The sequence below is a fragment of the Macaca fascicularis genome, chromosome 5 (assembly GCF_037993035.2).
Source record: "Macaca fascicularis isolate 582-1 chromosome 5, T2T-MFA8v1.1".
Taxonomy (NCBI): domain Eukaryota; kingdom Metazoa; phylum Chordata; class Mammalia; order Primates; family Cercopithecidae; genus Macaca; species Macaca fascicularis.
The window spans coordinates 65,456,190-65,475,031 of record NC_088379.1 but is presented as its reverse complement, the minus strand read 5'-3'; the positions used below and the strand labels follow the sequence as shown (position 1 = coordinate 65,475,031).

The window sequence follows — 18,842 nt, the reverse complement described above, 5'->3', positions numbered from 1 at the left end:
GTGCGTCTGTCTATATGTGTATGTGAGGTTCCATAAAAAATTTAGAATTTTTGTTTCTATTTCTGTAAAAAACGCCATTAAACTTTTGGTACAGATAGTGTTGAATCCATGTGTTGCCCTGTGTAGTATGGACATTTAAAAAATATTAATCCCATCAATAAATAAGATATATCATTCCATTTATTTGTGTCTTCAATTTCTTTCATCTGTATTTTGTAGTTTTCCTTGTACAAATCTTTTACCTTCTTGGTTAAATGTATTCTTTTGTTTTTGTGTGTGCTATTATAAATGGGGTTGTTTTCTTGATTCCTTTTTTGGCTAGGTGATTATTTGTCTATAGAAATGTTACTTTTGTTTCTCTGTTGATTTGGTATCCTGCAAGTTTTCTGATTTACTCCAACAGTGTTTTTTAAGCATCTTTAAGCATTTTCAACATATAGGATCATATCATCTGCAAATAGGGATAGTTTTACCTCTGATTTAGATGTCTTTTGTTTCACTTATTTAATTGCTCTTGCTAATATTTCAAGTACAATGTTTAATAGAAGTGATTAGCGTGAGAATCCTCACCTTATACCAGATCTTACTGGAAAAACTTTCAGTCATTCTCCACTGATATATTATCTGTGTGTGTTTTTTATAAATGACTTTTATTATTTTGAGAAACTTTACTTCTATACCTGAAAGTCTTTATTGGGAAAGATGCAGAACTTTGTTAACTTCTTTTCCTGCATCATTTGAAAGGAACATGTGGTTTTTAATCTTTCATTCTGATAATTCATGTGTCACATTGGTTTGTGTATGATAAACCAGTCTTGCATGCCAGGGTTAAACCTCACTTGCTCATGATGTACGTTCTTTTTGATGTGTGGTTTAGTTGTTAATATTTTAGTAAAGAATTTTGTATAAATATTCATTAGAAATATTGTCCTATAGCTATCTTTTCTTACAGTGTCTTTGCCTTGGATATGAAGGGGATTCTGATGCCATAAAATGTTTGGAAGTATCTTCTCTATTTCTATTTTTTGACAGAGTTTAAGAAGTATTGATAAAAATTCTTTTTTGAACATTTGGTATAATTTGGTCATGAAACCTTCTGGTCCTGGGCTATTCTTGGTTGGAAGGGTTTTAATGACTTCTTCAACTGATTTGTTCAGGATTGGTTCAAGTTTTCTACTACTTCCTAACTCAATCTTCGTAGGTTATATTTTTTTCTAGGAATTTATCATTTTTTTTTAGATTATCCAATTTGTTGCATTTATTTATTTATTTATTTTATTTATTTTGAGACACAGTCTCGCTCTGTCCCCAGGCTGGAGTGGCATGATCTTGGCTCACTGCAAGCTCCACCTCCCGGGTTCACGCCATTCTCCCTCCTCAGCCTCCCAAGGAGCTGGGACTACAGGCGCCCGCCACCACGTCTGGCTAATCTTTCGTATCTTTTAGTAGAGATGGGGTTTCACCATGTTAGCCAGGACAGTCTCCATCTCCTGACCTCATGACCTACCCACCTGGGCCTCCCAGTGCTGGGATTACAGGCGTGAGCCACCACGCCCGTCCTGTTGCATATATTTATAATAGGCCTTCATAATACTTTACTTCTGAGGCATCTGGTGTAATGTCTCCATTTTCATGTTTTATTTATTTGAGTCTTCCCTCTTTTTGTCATACTCTAGCTAGTGTTTTGCTGATCTTATTTTTTCAAAGATTACTTTTTGGCTTTTATTTTTTCTGTGTTTCTGTTCTCTATTTTACTGATTTGTATTATTTTCCTCCTTTTGCTAACTTTGGCTTTAGTTCTTTTTCTAGCTTTTTGAGGCATAATGTGGTATGTGCACTAGAAAAGAAATGTATACTCTGCTGCTCTTGGATTGTAAGTTCTATATGTCTGTTAGGTTCATTTGGTGTAGAATGCAGTTCAAATCCAGTATTTGCTTAATTTTCCGTTTAGTTGAGCTATTCAGTGTTTAATGCGGGGTATTAAGATCACTGAATAGTATTGCTATTTTTTTCTTCATGTACATTAAATTATTATTTTGAGATGGAGTCTCACTGTTGCCCAGGCTGGAGTGCAATGGTGCGATCTCAGCTCACTGCAACCTCCACCTCCCGGGTTTAAGAGATTCTTCTGTCTTAGCCTCCTGAGTAGTTACAGGTGCCCACCACCACGCCCAGCTAATTTTTTAGTAGAGATGGGGTTTTGCCATGTTGGTCAGGCTGGTCTCGAACTCCTCACCTCAGGTGATCTGTCCGCCTCGGCCTCCCAAAGTGTTGAGATTACAGGAATGAGCCTTCGCGCCTGGCCAATACTTTCTATATCTAGGTGCTCTGTTGTTGGGTGCATATATAATTCTTATGTCATCTTGATGAATTGGCCACTTTATCATTAATGACCATCTTTGTTGTTGTAACAGTTTTTACCTTGAAGTTTCTTTTATCTATTGTATATTATGCCACACCTGCTCTCTTTTGGTTACTATTTGTATGGAATATATTTTTCCATTCTTATACTTTCAACTTTTGTGTGTTCTGGAAGCTGAAGTGCGTCTCTTTTAGGCAGCCCGTAGTTATATTGTTTTTAATCCATTCAATCACTCTGTTTATTGGATAATTTAATTCATTTACAATCAAGGTTATTACTGATAGGTAAGGACTTATTTTGCCATTTTAAAATTGTTTTCTTGTTTTGTAGATTCTTTGTTCATTTCTTCCTCTCTTGTTTACCTTTGTGATATGGTAATTTTCTGTAGTGCTAATAAGCTTTGTCCTTTATCGTTTGTGAATCTGCTGTAATTTTTTGCTTTGTGGTCACCATGGGCTTACATAAAACATGTTATAGTTGTAATACACTATTTTAAGCTAGCAACAACACAGATCATATAGAATTATTCCAGATTTTTACCCTCTTCCCAATGTATATTGTTGCCATACTTTTTTTTTTTTTTAAGACGACTCTTTGTCGCCCAGGCTGGAGGGCAATGGCACAATTTTGGCTCACTGCAACATCTGCCTCCTGGGTTCAAGCGATTTTCCTGCCTCAGCCTCGTGAGTAGGTGTGATTACAGGTATGCACCACCGACTCACTAATTTTTGTATTTTTAGTACAGGAGTGGTGTCACCATGTTGGCCAGGCTGGTCTTGAATGCCTGACCTCAGGTGATCCACTCACCCCAGCCTCCCAAAGTGTTGAGATTACAGGCTTGAGCCACTGCACCCAGCCTGACATTTTTTTTATGTTGTATATTCCTTAGCTTTTCAGAGCTATTATTTTTTTTACTATCTTTCGTTTTTTTTTTTTTTTTTTTGAGACGGAGTCTGGCTCTGTCGCCCAGGCTGGAGTGCAGTGGCTGGATCTCAGCTCACTGCAAGCTCCGCCTCCCGTGTTCACGCCATTCTCCTGCCTCAGCCTCCCGAGTAGCTGGGACTACAGGCGCCCGCCACCGCGCCTGGCTAGTTTTTTGTATTTTTTAGTAGAGACGGGGTTTCACCGTGTTAGCCAGGATGGTATCGATCTCCTGACCTTGTGATCCGCCCGTCTCGGCCTCCCAAAGTGCTGGGATTACAGGCTTGAGCCACCGCGCCCGGCCTTTACTATCTTTCAAATCTCTAGTATGAAGGTTACAAGTGAAAATATTTAATAGTCAATAGTCTATGTTTGACAGTCAATAGTATTTATTAGTATTTAATATATTGATTAGTATTTAAGAAAATAGTCAATCTATATTTAAGACACAGAAGAAACTGAAAGGGAAAGAAAAAGTGTAAGATTTAGAAACAAGAGAATCCCCACCCCAAAAAATTAGAGATTAAATGATCCATATGATAGATAACAGAATACTATGCATGGATTGCTTATACTCTAAGGATTCCTATTCCTACTATAAGGAACTTGGGGACTAAACTTGAGCCAGTTCTTTTCTATGTGCTTCAATGTTAGTATGTTTCAAACTGCATTTGGAATGTTTCCTATCCAAATAACAAAATCTTAAAACATCAGGATAAAATTATCCATGTGTGTCACAGTCACCTTTACATTGGGTCAGAGAACTAGCTTGGTCAGTTAAGTGCTAGCAACAGTTCCTTCTTCCTTTCAATTCCATACCCCTGACATGCCTGAGGACTCAATGTTTAACATTATAACAAGACAGGATGTACTGACCCTCAGAAAGACCACGGCATTCTACAGCAGAATACTGTAGATATCTCCACGGGCAAGAGGCCAATACTCTGAAAAGTCAGACATTCAGGTGTTGTAACTTGTATGAGATCCTGATTTAATGGACATCTGCTACATTTTCTCTGTCCATGTGTTTTGGAAACTGTCCTTCCTGATGTAATCCTCACAGAGGTGACCATATCATCTGCCTCTCTTGCTTCCCATGCTGGGAGTCAAAGGACCCCATTTCCCTGGAAATACAGATTGGTTTAGGGCTTGCTCCAGGACCAACATGGCTGTTCAGTCCTTCGGAGGAATTGTCATGGACACTGGGAGGAAAATGGTCTCTCTCCTGCCACTGAAACTACATAGATAATGGAAGCTTGGAGATAATGGCCATTTTCTAAAAAATTAGACCATGCTTGATAAAAAGCCATTATGGGGGAAATCAAATCCAAAAATTACATGCTTGAATTGTTACTCCTTTGAACTATTACTCCAGCCAATAAAATCCTTGACTGGATTTCTAAACTCTGAATGACTGAATTTTCTGTTTTTCACCTGAACACATCATACTAATGTAGATTTTTAGAATCACAGCCCTGTACAGTACATGAAAGAAACCATGTCTCCCATGGTGACAAAAAGCTGTCACAAATGTGTACGATTAAATAAAAAATTCTGATTTTTATATACTCTCCTGTATCTTGCATTTTTTATACAATGTTCCTGTAACTTTATTTAAAAATAAAGTCAGGAAAGGATAAAACAGTGATGATTACATGAGCCAACACAACTGTTAGAGTAACGCCAGATACTTGGTAAAAACTTGATGGCTTTTTAAAATAGATTGACTCAATACTAAGCTCTTTAACACTCAACACACAAAGCATAACTTAACATCTAATTGGATGGCACTTTAGAAAAACCCTCTGATGCAAATTAAGCCTGAAGGAAATATTAATGTTTAAAAATCTCAGGCCAGGTGCAGTGGCTCACGCCTGTAATCTCAACACTTTGGGAGGTTGAGGTGGGTGGGTCACTTGAGGTCGAGTTCGAGTTGAGCCTGGCCAACATGGTGGAACCCTGTCTCTACTAAAATTACAAAAATAGCCGGGTGTGGTGGTGAGCGCCTGTAGTCTTAGCCATTTGGGAGTCTGAGACTGGAGAACTGCTTGAACCTGGGAGGCGGAGGTTGTAGTGAGCCGAGATCGTGCCACTGCCCTCTAGCCTGGGCGACAGAGACTCCATCTCAATGACGCATATTAATTTATATGCTATTTTTTCAAAAGTGATGAGGTGGCTTTAGAAACACCAAATAAAAACATAGATAAAATCTTGGCCCAACAATTACTACCTTTCTGATCTTTGGCAAGTTTACTAGCCTCTCTGAGCCCATTTAAATGAGCCTGTATATAAAAGCACAAAGTGTCTATTGCATACAAAGTGCTCAGTATTTATTACTATTATTTCAGGAAAATACCTTTAATATTACCTACTAGTTTTGTGTAACTGGTTACAGAAATTCTTAAAAAACTGTAGATATCATCTTGACTAGCTTACTGATGAATACAAACAAAATGCCAATGAAGTGACTTACCGTATATCATCAACAGGTTTAATTAAAGACAATGACAAAACTAGAACACAGGTTTCCTTAAAAGTATTTTTTCCTCTCTACCACAATGCAGATTTAAAACAAATCCTTAGGCTTTAGTTTTGTCACTGGAAATAAAACTAGTGTGAATGCAGGGAAGATACTACATGCTGGTATGAATATGAATGCAGTAAAACTATAGTTTTAAATATCCTTTAAGAGTAAAGTGCCTGTGTTCTTTTCAGGTCAATATAAATATAAAACAGTGCAAATTTGATACTATAAAAAAATTAGTCAAACATTCAAATATTCCTAATGTTTATAAAGGCCAAATTCCAAAGGCCAAAACTCCAGGTATAACTCAAATTAAGATTCAAAAAATTATTTCACAGATTGTTTTCTTGAGCGGCTCTATTTCTATGTTATAGCTGGGAGAGCTGGACAGTTAACTTAAAATACAGAACTAATATAAGAGGGTTAAAAGTCTATTTATGAAGTAAAGTAGAAAGCACGTACAAAGTAGTTCACTTACAGAAGACTAAAACAACAAATACAAAACCTAAATAAACGATTCTGTGATCTGAGTAGACTCAAAAATGTTATCAGGTGTATAAATACTTAACCAAACTACTAACATAATTCTGTGTATCTTATGTTAGAAATAGAAGGAAGTTTTTAATACAATAGGCCTAGGTCAATCATTTCTGCTAAAATGTGCCTCAAAAAAGGCAAATGGGGTTCCTAAAATTCCTAAACAAAAAGTATTTTTATGTCCATTATTGCATAATAAAGCAAACCAGTAACTGGATAAGAAAAAAATACAGAAGATAACTGTCAATCTTTACCAATTTATTTTATACAAAACAGTAGCAATGTAGAATATGGGAATCGTCTTCCGCTGCCACGCACGCAAGTTGTGAACATTCCAAGCCAATGTATACAATTTGGAGGGGAAGGCTAAACAATAGCATCAACCACGCTACTGAACATAGGAATTTTTCATTTAAAAAGATTAAAAATTAGATAGCAATGTCTTCTTAATATTGCTCTCATCATTGAAGACTGAGGAAAAATAAAAAGTGACTTTATAAGTTTTTTAAAAAAGAGGCAATGGGGAAAAAAACAAGAGGCTGCTACAACACTGCCATACAGTCAAACCATCATACTTCAACATTTGCATACTTGATAGCAGCATTATTTTTACTGAACCGTGTGCAACTACATGTAGAAACACATCAAAGCAAAATATCATGGCAGTTATCAATCAAGATCCAAAAAGAAAAAAACAAACAAAAAAATAACTCTAGGATGAACACACTATAAGAACATTTATGGAGAAAGAATCAATATCTACATTCTTGGACTGTTCCATTCTGCCCCAATAAAAGTGTCAATTCAACTGTCAACTGTGGATTTTTGGCGGATTTGAGTTTTTCCAGTTCTTATGATACTGCATGCTTGGAACAAAGGGGGTCATAATAAATCCTTCTACACAATGAACTTTATAGGTAGACAGCTGAAAATAAATTTACTACTTGTAAACACACACAAAAAAAAATACAAGATTTTTTGTATCTTTAAACAATCAGTGCTTCCAAAAGCCCATTATCTTCTATATCGACCTCTCTCCCCTCGGTCTCTGTCTCGATCACATAATCGCTCTCTTTCTCTTTCTCTATCACGTCCTCTATCTCGCTCTCTGTCTCGTCTGTTATCTCTAGGGCGGTCTCGCTCTCGTTCCCGATCTCTTTCACGGGGTCTACTTCTCCGGCCACTGACAACAGCTTGTGTGCGACGAAGGAAATCATCCACCCTCATATCATAATCATGCTAGAAAACGGAAGAAATGTGTTAGGTACGTCAAAAATGCAAATAGTATAAGTGGATCCCTGATTTGAAAAAAAAAATTTATATAAACAATTTTAAAATACAAAAAAAGAAAAAAGTCTCTATATTATAATTGGCGGAGAGAACAATCTAAAGAAATGCAATAATAAATTAATTCACAGGTTAATATGCTGACATGGTTTAGAAAAAGGATGATGTCTCATTAGACATCTACAACAGATTACTCAAATCTCTTTATGCAGTTTTCTACTTAACTTTAATGACTTTTCCATCTGATCCTTTCAATAAGATTTCGGCCAAAGAAATTAGTGATGACCTTCAACTATTATCTATATATACTGCCAATTATGCTAAATGTCATCAATGTTTTTCTGGCACAGGCTAGCTCGACATTTTTCCTCCAATTCTACCAACTTCAATTTTACAAACTGAGAGGATTATGTTCCAGATTTTCTTTTTTTTTTTTTTTTTTGAGACGGAGTCTCGCTCTGTCACCCAGGCTGGAGTGCAGTGGCCGGATCTCGGCTCACTGCAAGCTCCACCTCCCGGGTTCACGCCATTCTCCTGCCTCAGCCTCCCGAGTAACTGGGACTACAGGCGCCCACCACCTCGCCCGGCTAGTTTTTTTTGTATTTTTTAGTAGAGACGGGGTTTCACTGTGTTAGCCAGGATGGTCTCGATCTCCTGACCTCGTGATCCGCCCGTCTCGGCCTCCCAAAGTGCTGGGATTACAGGCTTGAGCCACCGCGCCCGGCCTCCAGATTTTCTTTCAAACTAAATTGTTACAACTAAGTGATGTGCAAGAAAAGTTGTGGCTGCTCCTAAACTTGGCCTCTGCTCTACTTTAAACTTTCTGCTCTTAGTTCTCAGCTCGTCTTACTGATTTTGGTCTTTTCTCAAAATTTAGCTGAAATAGGATTTGAAAACACAATCCCACATTACCTTTTATATATGTGATTATATAAGCAGAGAATATGTATACTAACCAAAAAATCACTACATAAAGATCCATAAAATAGAACTTGTTAAAAAGGGTAAACACAGTTCAGGAAAACAAATTAAAAAAAATCTTAGACTTCCTATTTTAAAAGCCATGTGATCAGTTATGGGAATTTTTAAGACACCACAACCCATCTAGTCAACTAAGATTTCATTATAGACTGTGTATTTCTTTCTTGTATGCCTAACTGAAAATAAACTACTAATTTAAAGTTTGTGAATCAGTTAATTAGTACCCTCAAATTATTTTACACAATGTTAAAGGTCATGATATGACTTGATTTAGAGAAAATTACTATCTTTATGAGGATAAGGAAATTACTGACAACACATAAAAATGTCTCAAAGGCCAGAAAGCTACTCTGATTCTCACAAATAGGCCCACTCGTCATCTTAAGCTGGAAAATAAAAATATCTTTATTTGGCCCCATACACACTCATCACCATAAGTAGGGAGTGGAAAAAAAAATTCTAACTTGCATATCTTACTTAGTTTAACAACAAAACTACCTCTCTAAGGCTATCAATCTTATATGCATATGAATTATGCTTCCAACACCTGCCAGAAGACAATTCCACTTTTTAAAATAAAAGTACCTAATATTAGAGGAAAAAAAAAAAGCATTTAATAAACTCAACCCCACTAGTTAAAAACCCAGACAACTCAAACTAGAGTCTTTTTTTCATTGGTCCTGTTTTGAAGCCATCAAAAAAAGCTTTCACATCAATCTTATCAAATAATTAACAGAATCAATGAATAAAGGACATACCTGCTACATATCGTAACATCCAGTTATTCTTTGTTAACATCACAATAACCACAGGTAAAACAATTCATTAGTTACTAGCTTTAACACTTGGTAAAAATAAAAACAAATGACTAAATGAGATTACAGCTTACCAGCTAACTTAATATACACCATCTATCCTACAAAAATTGAATCAGAATACACAAAAAGTTCAGAAATACCTATTAACAATATTAATTACACGGCATAATTAAGGTCTCAATATGGAAAGAACATAGCCTAGGTACTACCTAAAAGGGGTTCTATTTGTAGATGTTTGCCTTAAGCAGTTTGTGATCTGATCAGTAAAATAAATATATTCTACCTATATAATCCAAAGGGGCATAATCAGGCATTTTTAATAAAAACAAACTAGGAATTACTCCAAAACAGTCTGCAGTTTAAGAATATGCAATGGTCTGTCATTCACCACACTGTGGTCTCCCCATATTTAAATTACCTACAGAATTCTAAGTAGTTCCCTCACACCTTTGCCTCCTTGTGCACTTACTACTCGTTTATCTCTGTATCTTGCTTCATGTGGTACTGGATGATGTCCTGAGTAAGGGGGATGAGCTTGAGGAGGTGGAGCATGGTGCTGATAGTAAGGATGGTGTGGAGGTTGTTCCATTCCTGGGTAAGGGGGCTAAAAAAGGAAAACCATTCCCATTAAGAATCTACCAAATACCCTTGTAAACAAGCCATTCTTAGAAACCTTCATCCAAAATGCCAATCCCAAACAAGTCAATCTGTACTAGACATTTATTTTATGGCATTAAGGTGTTTCAAAATACCCTTTTTGTTTGTTGAAAATTACACATCTTCTAAGATACAACATGTTTATACTTTTCTACTCCTATCATATAAATACTAAGGGAAATAGCAAACCCTCACATGGTGCTTACTGTGAGCCAGGCATTGTTCTAAGCACTTTACTAGTCTCATTTAATTCTCACAACCTTATGAGATAGATACTATTGTTCCCAGTTTACAAAAGGGAAAACTGAGGCAACAAGGAGTTAAGTAACCTGCTTATAGTCACACTACTGTTAAGTGGTGAAGCAGATATATGGCATCAGGCATCCTAGTTCTACAACTGGTAAACTGGTTAATCACTTTGTATGTATCTACTCTTAAAAACTTCAACAGGCCCGGTGTGGTGGCTCATGCCCACATCCCAATGCTTTGGGAGGCTGAGGGAAAAGAATCCCTTAAGCCAGGAGTTGGAGACTAACTTGGGTAACAGAGTGAGATCTTGTCTCTATAAAAAATTAGCCAGGCACAGTGGCATGTGCTGTAGTCCCACCTACTCAGGAAACTGAGGCAGCAGGACCACTTGTGCCCATGAGTTCAAGACTGCACAGAGCTATGATCACACCACTGCATTCCAGCCTGGGAGACCAAATGAGACCCTGTCTCTTTAAAAAAAAAAAAAAAGAAAAGAAAAAGAAAAAAAGTCCAGGAGCAAATTAACTTTTAAATGCTATTAAAAAATGAATAGAGGGTAAATTAAAGATTACTTTCACAGTTACTATCAAGATCATATATTAAATTTTTAAAATTTCCCAGAATATAAAGGGAAAAAGTCTCATAATCATCTGCATACAATAGTATAAAACTGTATACCTTAAAGAGACACAAAAGTCAGATGAAGAGGCCATATAACATATAGCATTTAAAATAAAGAGATAAATTAAAATGTAAGAAAACAGTAGAAGCTAAACTTCCAGGTTTTTATTTCTTGAAAATTAATGCTTCAGCTATCTTCAATATCTTAAAATATACTCTAAGAAGACAAGTTTTCTTAAAGGAAATAGTTAAAAAGCAGGAATAATCAGGGTTTAATTAATCTTATTTTACACAGAAAATTTAGTAAGTATTAGATCAGGCACTATGCTAAACTTAACATGTACTTTGTAAATTTATCTTCTTGACAATGAGAATGACACTACTACATTAAATGTTAAGCTATACCAGGACAATCACGATGTCAATTTCATTCACCATGACATAATCAGAACAAGCACAGTGCCTTCCACAGAGTAAGTACTAAATATTATATTTGATAAGCCAACTACGGAATTTTACAGATGAGGAAAACTAAGAGTTGTATTAAGAAATTTACCCAAGGTCACAGAGATGGGAAGAAAAAGAAATATATCTGAACCAAAGCAGACTTTGCACTACTAATCACTACCATAATACGCTATTACAGTTCTGAAGCCTGTACTATTAACACAAATGAGCTTTTGGTCTTTAGTTTGAAAGACAGCACACAATTATTTATCACCAAAAATCTGTATTTTAAGTCTTTTTGAGACGGAGTCTCCCTCTGTTGCCCAGGCTGGAGTGCAGTGGCACTGTCTCAGCTCACTACAACCTCTGCCTCCTGGATTGCAAGCAATTCTCCTGCCTCAGCCTCCCTGAGTAGCTGGGACTATGGGCACGCGCCACCACACCCAGCTAATGATTTTTGTATTTTTAGTAGAGACGAGGTTTCACCGTGTTGGTCAGGCTGGTCTCGAACTCTTGACCTCAGGTCATCTGCCCGCCTCAGCCTCCCAAAGTGCTAGGATTGCAGGTATGAGCCACGGCGCCCAGCCAGTTTAAGTCTCTTTAATGAGCAACTGTAACAATCATATTCTGAGTAAGCACCTGAAATATTAGAACGGCAAATGAAGTTATGTAACTTATAAAAATAGAATAATACAAACCATTCCTTGCCAAGGTGGTGGTGGTCCCATGTTATGAAATTCCCTCACATAATCATTGTAGGACTAAAATGAAAGATGATAATGTCAATATAATTAAAAATTATCACAGAACTGCAAAATAAATCAGAGCCTGATTTTATCTACATTAAATAGATAAAATGAAATGCTTACCCCATTTAAAAACACATCTCGGCGAACTCCTGAAAATCGTCTGTTGGGAATAAGATTTGTGAAACTAAATTCAGGTAATTCATAAACTAGTTCCAAGAATGTAATTCAAAGCTAGGCAAGAGTGAACCCGACTTACCTGTCTACTTCCTGGTATCGTGGATCCTTTAAATACCCTGTTCAAACATCAAGCATTTTAGTAAATCAAATTTATATTTTTCTATTATGGCATTATAATTAAACCTTCCTTACCACTCGTTTCAATTCTTTCCATGAAATATGTATTTTAAGTGATGTTACTATTATCCCATTTTCAAATTTTCTTCTCAGATTACATGATAATCTAGAAAATAACTAATTATATCATAGAATTGTAAACTGCTAGAGAAGCTTTCATATATGTATCTTCTACATTCACAGTCCAAATCTTGCTAATCAGAAAATTTCTTCTTTCTGCATCACAGAGAAGGTAAGGGCAGAGGAACTATCTTGAACACAGTATGACAGGACTTCCTTAAATGTTTACTTTCCAGCTTGGGTATATGTAGGCCTTACCAAGTAAACCAATAAGCTTTTTAAAATGTAAACTTAAGGGGGAGGGAAAAAATTGCAAAAGTTGCAAAAATGAAGATGTATACACTGAAAATGAAAAATTGATGGTGATTAGAAAAATATTCCTTCCCCTGCTTCTTTTAGTAAGGACCCAACAAATTAAAATGTAGAAACATCTGAGTGGTCATGTTACTGGGGAAAAACTATTTTCACTTTCTACAACAGGACATCCTATTTTGGAAGAATGAGGCTAATCAAGCCACCTGTTACATAATAGTGCTACAACGATCACTAACATCAATCTCCTAACTGCCTAAGTTTCACAAGTGCATCACTGACTCTGTTCTAAATACATGATATCCCTTCTTGAATATAGTTTGCTCTCTCAAACTCCAGTGAGGGATAGATTAATTGAAAAGCTACATTTAGAGATTACGTACCAAAGATTTCCCATTCCTCTCCAAAGACATAAAGATTTTTATGAAAAATCCTGATAGAATATAAGGTAATTGCTTTTCATAACTAACTACATTTAATCTTAAACACATGTGCAGATAAGTTTTCATTTTTGCAAAATTGGCAATTTCAGGTAATAGGATATAATGAGCTACACTGGAATAGACTGGACAAAAAGGGAAGAATTACACTAATGAGAACTACTAAAATTTCCCAAGATTTAGTCAGGTCCTGAATTTTTTTCACTTTTAAAACTGCAGGATTGTGAGGGTTGTTTATAATTTTTTTATTTTATTTTTTTTCCAATAATTTGAAATCAAATATCTGCAGGATTATAAAATATTAACCTGGTCTCTGGTGAAACTCAGGGGGATAGTCAATCCTTGGTTTCTTTCTGCTGTTATGAATATCATAATCTTCTGGTCGACGCCTACACAAATTAGACACATTAGAAATTAAACCAAAAACTGCTGGGAGAACAAATAGTAAAGTAAGAGTTTCTGACAGAGATAAGTACAAAACATAACCCATTATTTACTTTAACATCTTAATTTTTAGTTTTAAAATTCCTGCATTTTGATTCTCAAATTAATTCCTATAAACCAAACCTTAAATGTATGCTGGAAGTAGATATTCTCTGCCATCTCATGCTATGATGAGAAAATTGCAGGATAATCCAATCAAAACATGTAAATCACATTTTAGTAGTCTAAACAAAAGTAAACAGAGTCATTCTCAAACTAAATACCAGTTTAACAATTAAAACACTTTCCCAAATAAAGTCTCCATTCAGTTGAAAAATAAAAATTAGAAAAACCTATCATCATTGTACAATATGTAACTCTAAAATTTATATATTTAAAACTTATGTCATTTTAGGTTAAGTCTAAACAAAATTAAGAATTTATTTTTCCTCTGCTTTGCACAAAATTATGATTTTTACATGATCATACAGAAAATCTGATACTTATTAAAAGCAACTTTACAGGAAAGTTTTTAAAATCTTAATAGTTTAAAAAACTAATTTCTTAATATTCCTTAATAACATTTAGTTTTTCTTTCTACATTTAATGACATTTAAGAATTAAGGGAATTTTTTTTTCCAGAGACAATGCCTTGAAATAAAACTGGCTTTTTATAAATCGGCAAGTAATGGGTCAGAATTTTAACAGAGTTCATAAAACTAGTTCAAAATATATTCTTTAGAAGGTGAAATTTTACTGACTACAGAGGGCTTTTCTTTACTGTCTTCCATAAATTGGGTTTACTTAACACATCATTAAATACACTTCAATTTACTTAGCAGCTAATAAAAGTTAAACAAAAAAAAAAGTCCAAAATATTTAGAAAATAAATCTTTTTACCCTTAATGTCAAATAAAAACTTGATAACAACCTGGCATTCACTAGTTTTCAGCTATTTGTCTGAATACCAACTACTTTCATTAACTTTTTCTACACAGTTCATTCAAACTGCAAAGTTAAGTGCAATAATCCCAAGCCCCCCCAACAGAATAAGAACAGTTGCATCTACAATAAATAATACTAAGAAAATTAAAAGCTGGTTTAAAAAATAAACATACCGCTTTCCTGTAGTTTGGGGAGTGCATTTACGACCGGTATAAAACATGATAGTAACAGTTCATATAGTAGTCCAACTACTGACTTTAAGCTGTAAGCCACATACATAAATGGAGGCCCTGGCAGGCTTGAGAGGAGGTGTAGTGGTGTAATAAGTATAGTTTGCAGTCCATTGCAAAACTGAGGTAAAAACTTCACTTGTATATACTGTATTGCACTGGAAACCTCTTAGTTTAAAACTTCAAAAGACATCTTGGTGCTCAGTCCTTTTAGGCCAAAAATAAGGGGCTCTGCCAGGTTTCCTCCTACCTACTCGACAGTGTCCTTTTTAAGCTCAAAGAAATGGGGACTCTTGTTGGATTATCTGTACCTACCACAGGATGTTTCCACCAAAAGGAAATTTAACCAAAGGTTTCATCCCATCAACCATACATCCAATAGTCTTTAGCAGAATATTTTAGATTTAGCTGTATGCAAATCTACACAGGGGAAGGTGTTGGGTAGAAGGGCTTAAATCAGTCCTTTGCAAAGACTTCTCCAATTCTGTAACAAGTTAAACCCCCTTTTTCTGGAAAATGCTGTTTAGTTCATAAAGCAGTGATCAATAACCATGGCGATCCTCTAAAAAACACTTTAAGTCCACAGGTACTGCCAGCATCTGGAAAAGTTGTAAACAGACACAGCAACAGCCCTTCTTTTTGGTTTGTTGCCGGGTCTCCCAGGGCCACTTGATCCCCTTTGGAAAGAACCTATTGTTTTCAGAAGCTCAGCAAGATGTATGAATTCACTGGGTACATGTTAGAGAATATTTGGCAATAGGATTAACACATCACGGTGATAAAATCTGAAATAGTCCCAATAATGCTCCTCTTGAGTATCAAAATAACTTAAAATATTTTATCCTCTAAATGAGGCGTCATCTTCTGAAAAAATATTAGTGATCCTTTATAAAAGTCCCATATCTGATAAGGCTTATCCAGAGACATACCTGAAAGAAAAGGCTTTTTAAAAAATATTAACAATTTTTGCAAATAAAGACTTCCTCCTCTTCCTCCTTTCTAGCCTGTTCTTAGCAACAAATGCCTACCTCATTTCAATTGTATACATTGTATTATCAGAGTATTATCTAATCTAAACTGGTTATCACTGGTTATACTTTTTTCAGAATAAGGAAAGATCCCCATTTTCCTCTTGAAAAATGACTGAGACCAAGGTGACCATGTGAAATCCTCAATGAAGCCACAAACTAGTCCATGCAGCTTGATTTGAGGATTTTCTCTTTCTTCTTTACCGCAGAACAAACTTTTGACGAATCATATTCCTCCATCATGTTATTCTGATACATGTGCCTATTATCAGTCCAAAGAACGTTTCTAACCTTCCCACATCCCGGACTGGTTCTCGACGGGATGGACGTCCTCGTGATCTGGGCTGAGAATGCATTCTTCTCTTGTGACGCATTTTATGAATGACCTGATACAAGTCAATACTTTCATCGGGGGGAAACAGAAGACAAAGCTGGGTTCCACATTCAAGTTCAATTTCCTAGAATAGGAAAGCAGTAATTTATAAAACAAAAACAGACCCTTTCAACAGACTTGCACTTTCCTGATATACCAGAACAAAAACTGACTTGGAGGTTTTGTTCCCAAGTTGATGATCATATGCAATTCCAGTAAGATTTCCAGATTTATGAAACATTTCAAAAGTGTTTTGTGTATTTATATAAAGGGTAAAAATTGAAAGTGTAGAATCGCCAAAATTAAATACACAAATGCAGTTGCTTAAAATTCTGTGACAATCACCCTCTGAAAAGAAGGGACTATTTCTTTGTGCAAAATACAAAAATACCAGGACAAAGTCATTTAATACAATGGAGAAAAAACACATGTTAGTGTGTGTACCAACAACTTTGATAATTATGATCTAAGTGCACTGAAATACATTAGATTTACCACAAAGGCAGACCAATCTATGGGCTCTTTAAAATTAAATCATTTTCAGTTATTTGTAATTGAAAAAGTGAAAACATTTTTACTTATGAGCAATAAAATGTCATATTGCTTTTGTGTGGCCAGGCACAGTGGCTCATGCCTATAACTCCAGCACTTTGGAAGCCCCAGGCAGGTGGATGGCTTGAGGCCAGGAGTTTGAGATCAGCCTCGCAAAACGGTGAAACCCGTCTTGACCAAAAATACAAAAATTTGCCACTCTCATAACCTGGTCTCCAAAAACATTAAAATTAAAAAATAAAATAAAACAAAACTTCTGGTTCAGAGTTACATGTGACAATTACAAGGATCAAAGGTTTTGGTTTTCAATTACTCCACATTTTCAATTCCATTTGTAGAGTTGAAAACTTGAGTACATATATTTAATCTTTTCAGAAAGCTGCTTTCTACTCAGAAAACTTTAGCACATATACTAAATGGCAATTCTAAAATGTATTACAGAAACTGAAGAATCTGTTAAACAGTGATAATATAGTTAAAACATTTTTTTAATCTGGCAAATTCTCTTTAGAAATATTTCTTCAATTATATCAAATGAAAGTACCATACAAAGCTGCCTATATTTCAACATTAATGGATGTCTTATTAGTCTTAATCAGTTATTATAAACTTCAGATAAGACTATTTTTTCAAATTCTCACATGATCTCAGATGGTTAAAACAAATACATCAATGAAGACCTCTAAAAGGGTCGATTAAATGTGCTTCTTAAAGAATCAATTAAAACCACAAACCTGTCCATCACGTCCGATCTTTACTGGTTTATGTTCATTCCAAGGATTGGTGAGATGAGCCGACTTAGTGAAGGGTAATTCACGCCTAAACACAAAGTAATATCAATTACATTCTTCTGCAGAATCCTTTAAGGACCTTATACTACTTCTAGCAGTGAATTCCTGTATTAATTGTAACTTAAATATGACTAAAATTTTAAAAATCACTTACAGTGGTTGAGTTTATTCCCTACAGAAAGCCTCTTCAGAGACTTTTTCCATATTCTCTGGTTTTCTAAAAAAAACTTAAGAGCAAGGGCTTGAGAACCAAGATAACTCGGGGCTTAAACCCCAGCCTGCTCTCTTCTCTGAGCCTGAATCTATTCCTTTGATAAGAAAGAATATCACCATCTACTTTATAGTTGTTTTACGCAGTTTGCAAATGAAATGACACATAAAATATTCAGCATATCCCTTTCCTCTACGACCTCAAAAAACTTAAAACTGACCAAAAAGAAGCTGTACCTTAACCCAGCTATTAAAACCAAATGAAAATAGAAGTGTCCCCTATTCTCAGTTGGAGGTTGGAGGCTGCTTTCCCTGTTCAAGTGTACTCCCTCATTCAATATGGCAATATTCTTCACCACCCATAGAATGGCTTGAGTTGTGCAATAAATTATTTATAAATGCGTATATTTATATTAATTATGCCCTTTACTGAAACTCAAAGGCAGTATCTACATAATTTAAATATTAAAAACCTGGTTTTAAGATCTCTGAGCCATAGGACAAAATGGTCTCACCAAACTTAAAAGGATACCTTGTATTTTTATAGTGCTTTGTCAACCTAACACAATGTCACATGAATACAAAGATGACACAAAATCAACAGTTGTTAGCTGCCAAGATATAATTGTAAATTAACAGTATTTAAGGTTTTATCTGCCTGTGCATAAAACAATAATGCCAAAATAAATAAATACTTTAAAGAACTATTCACTGTACCTACAACACAAATGAAACTGTTCAGCCAAAGGACATACAAAGACAAGAAAGATAAAAGAGTTTGTATCCCTAACCTTTCTTCCATAGCCATCAAAGAAAAAAAAAAAAAACAAGCACACACAATTTTCAAAGAGAATGGGTACTATGTGCACAATACAGAAGATCTGTTTTGTTTTTAATAAGAGTGGTCATATCTATTTTCAAAGAAAGAAAAATAATCACAAAATGCTTCATGAAAGAAGTGGTACATGAGT

The 18,842-nt window shown here is 35.4% G+C and overlaps 1 protein-coding gene across 7 annotated transcripts in view; it reads right to left on the bottom strand.

Annotated features, from left to right (window-relative positions):
• Positions 1-6,581: 6,581 nt before the first annotated feature.
• YTHDC1 (YTH N6-methyladenosine RNA binding protein C1) overlaps positions 6,582-18,842 on the bottom strand; it is a 36,192-nt gene continuing 23,931 nt past the window's right edge. For 4 of the 7 annotated variants that reach the window (XM_074039910.1, XM_074039912.1, XM_005555180.5 and 1 more), the window contains 8 exons: positions 17,605-17,689; positions 16,237-16,403; positions 13,626-13,708; positions 12,410-12,446; positions 12,274-12,313; positions 12,103-12,165; positions 9,900-10,034; positions 6,582-7,583 (listed from right to left, as the gene is read on the bottom strand). In XM_074039910.1, the coding sequence (XP_073896011.1) occupies positions 7,359-7,583; positions 9,900-10,034; positions 12,103-12,165; positions 12,274-12,313; positions 12,410-12,446; positions 13,626-13,708; positions 16,237-16,403; positions 17,605-17,689 (835 nt within the window). In that variant the 3' untranslated portion in view covers positions 6,582-7,358. Of the gene's footprint in view, positions 7,584-9,899; positions 10,035-12,102; positions 12,166-12,273; positions 12,338-12,409; positions 12,447-13,625; positions 13,709-16,236; positions 16,404-17,604; positions 17,690-18,842 lie in introns of all 7 variants that reach the window. The other 3 variants (XM_074039909.1, XM_074039911.1, XM_005555182.5) reach the window with 1 other exon arrangement.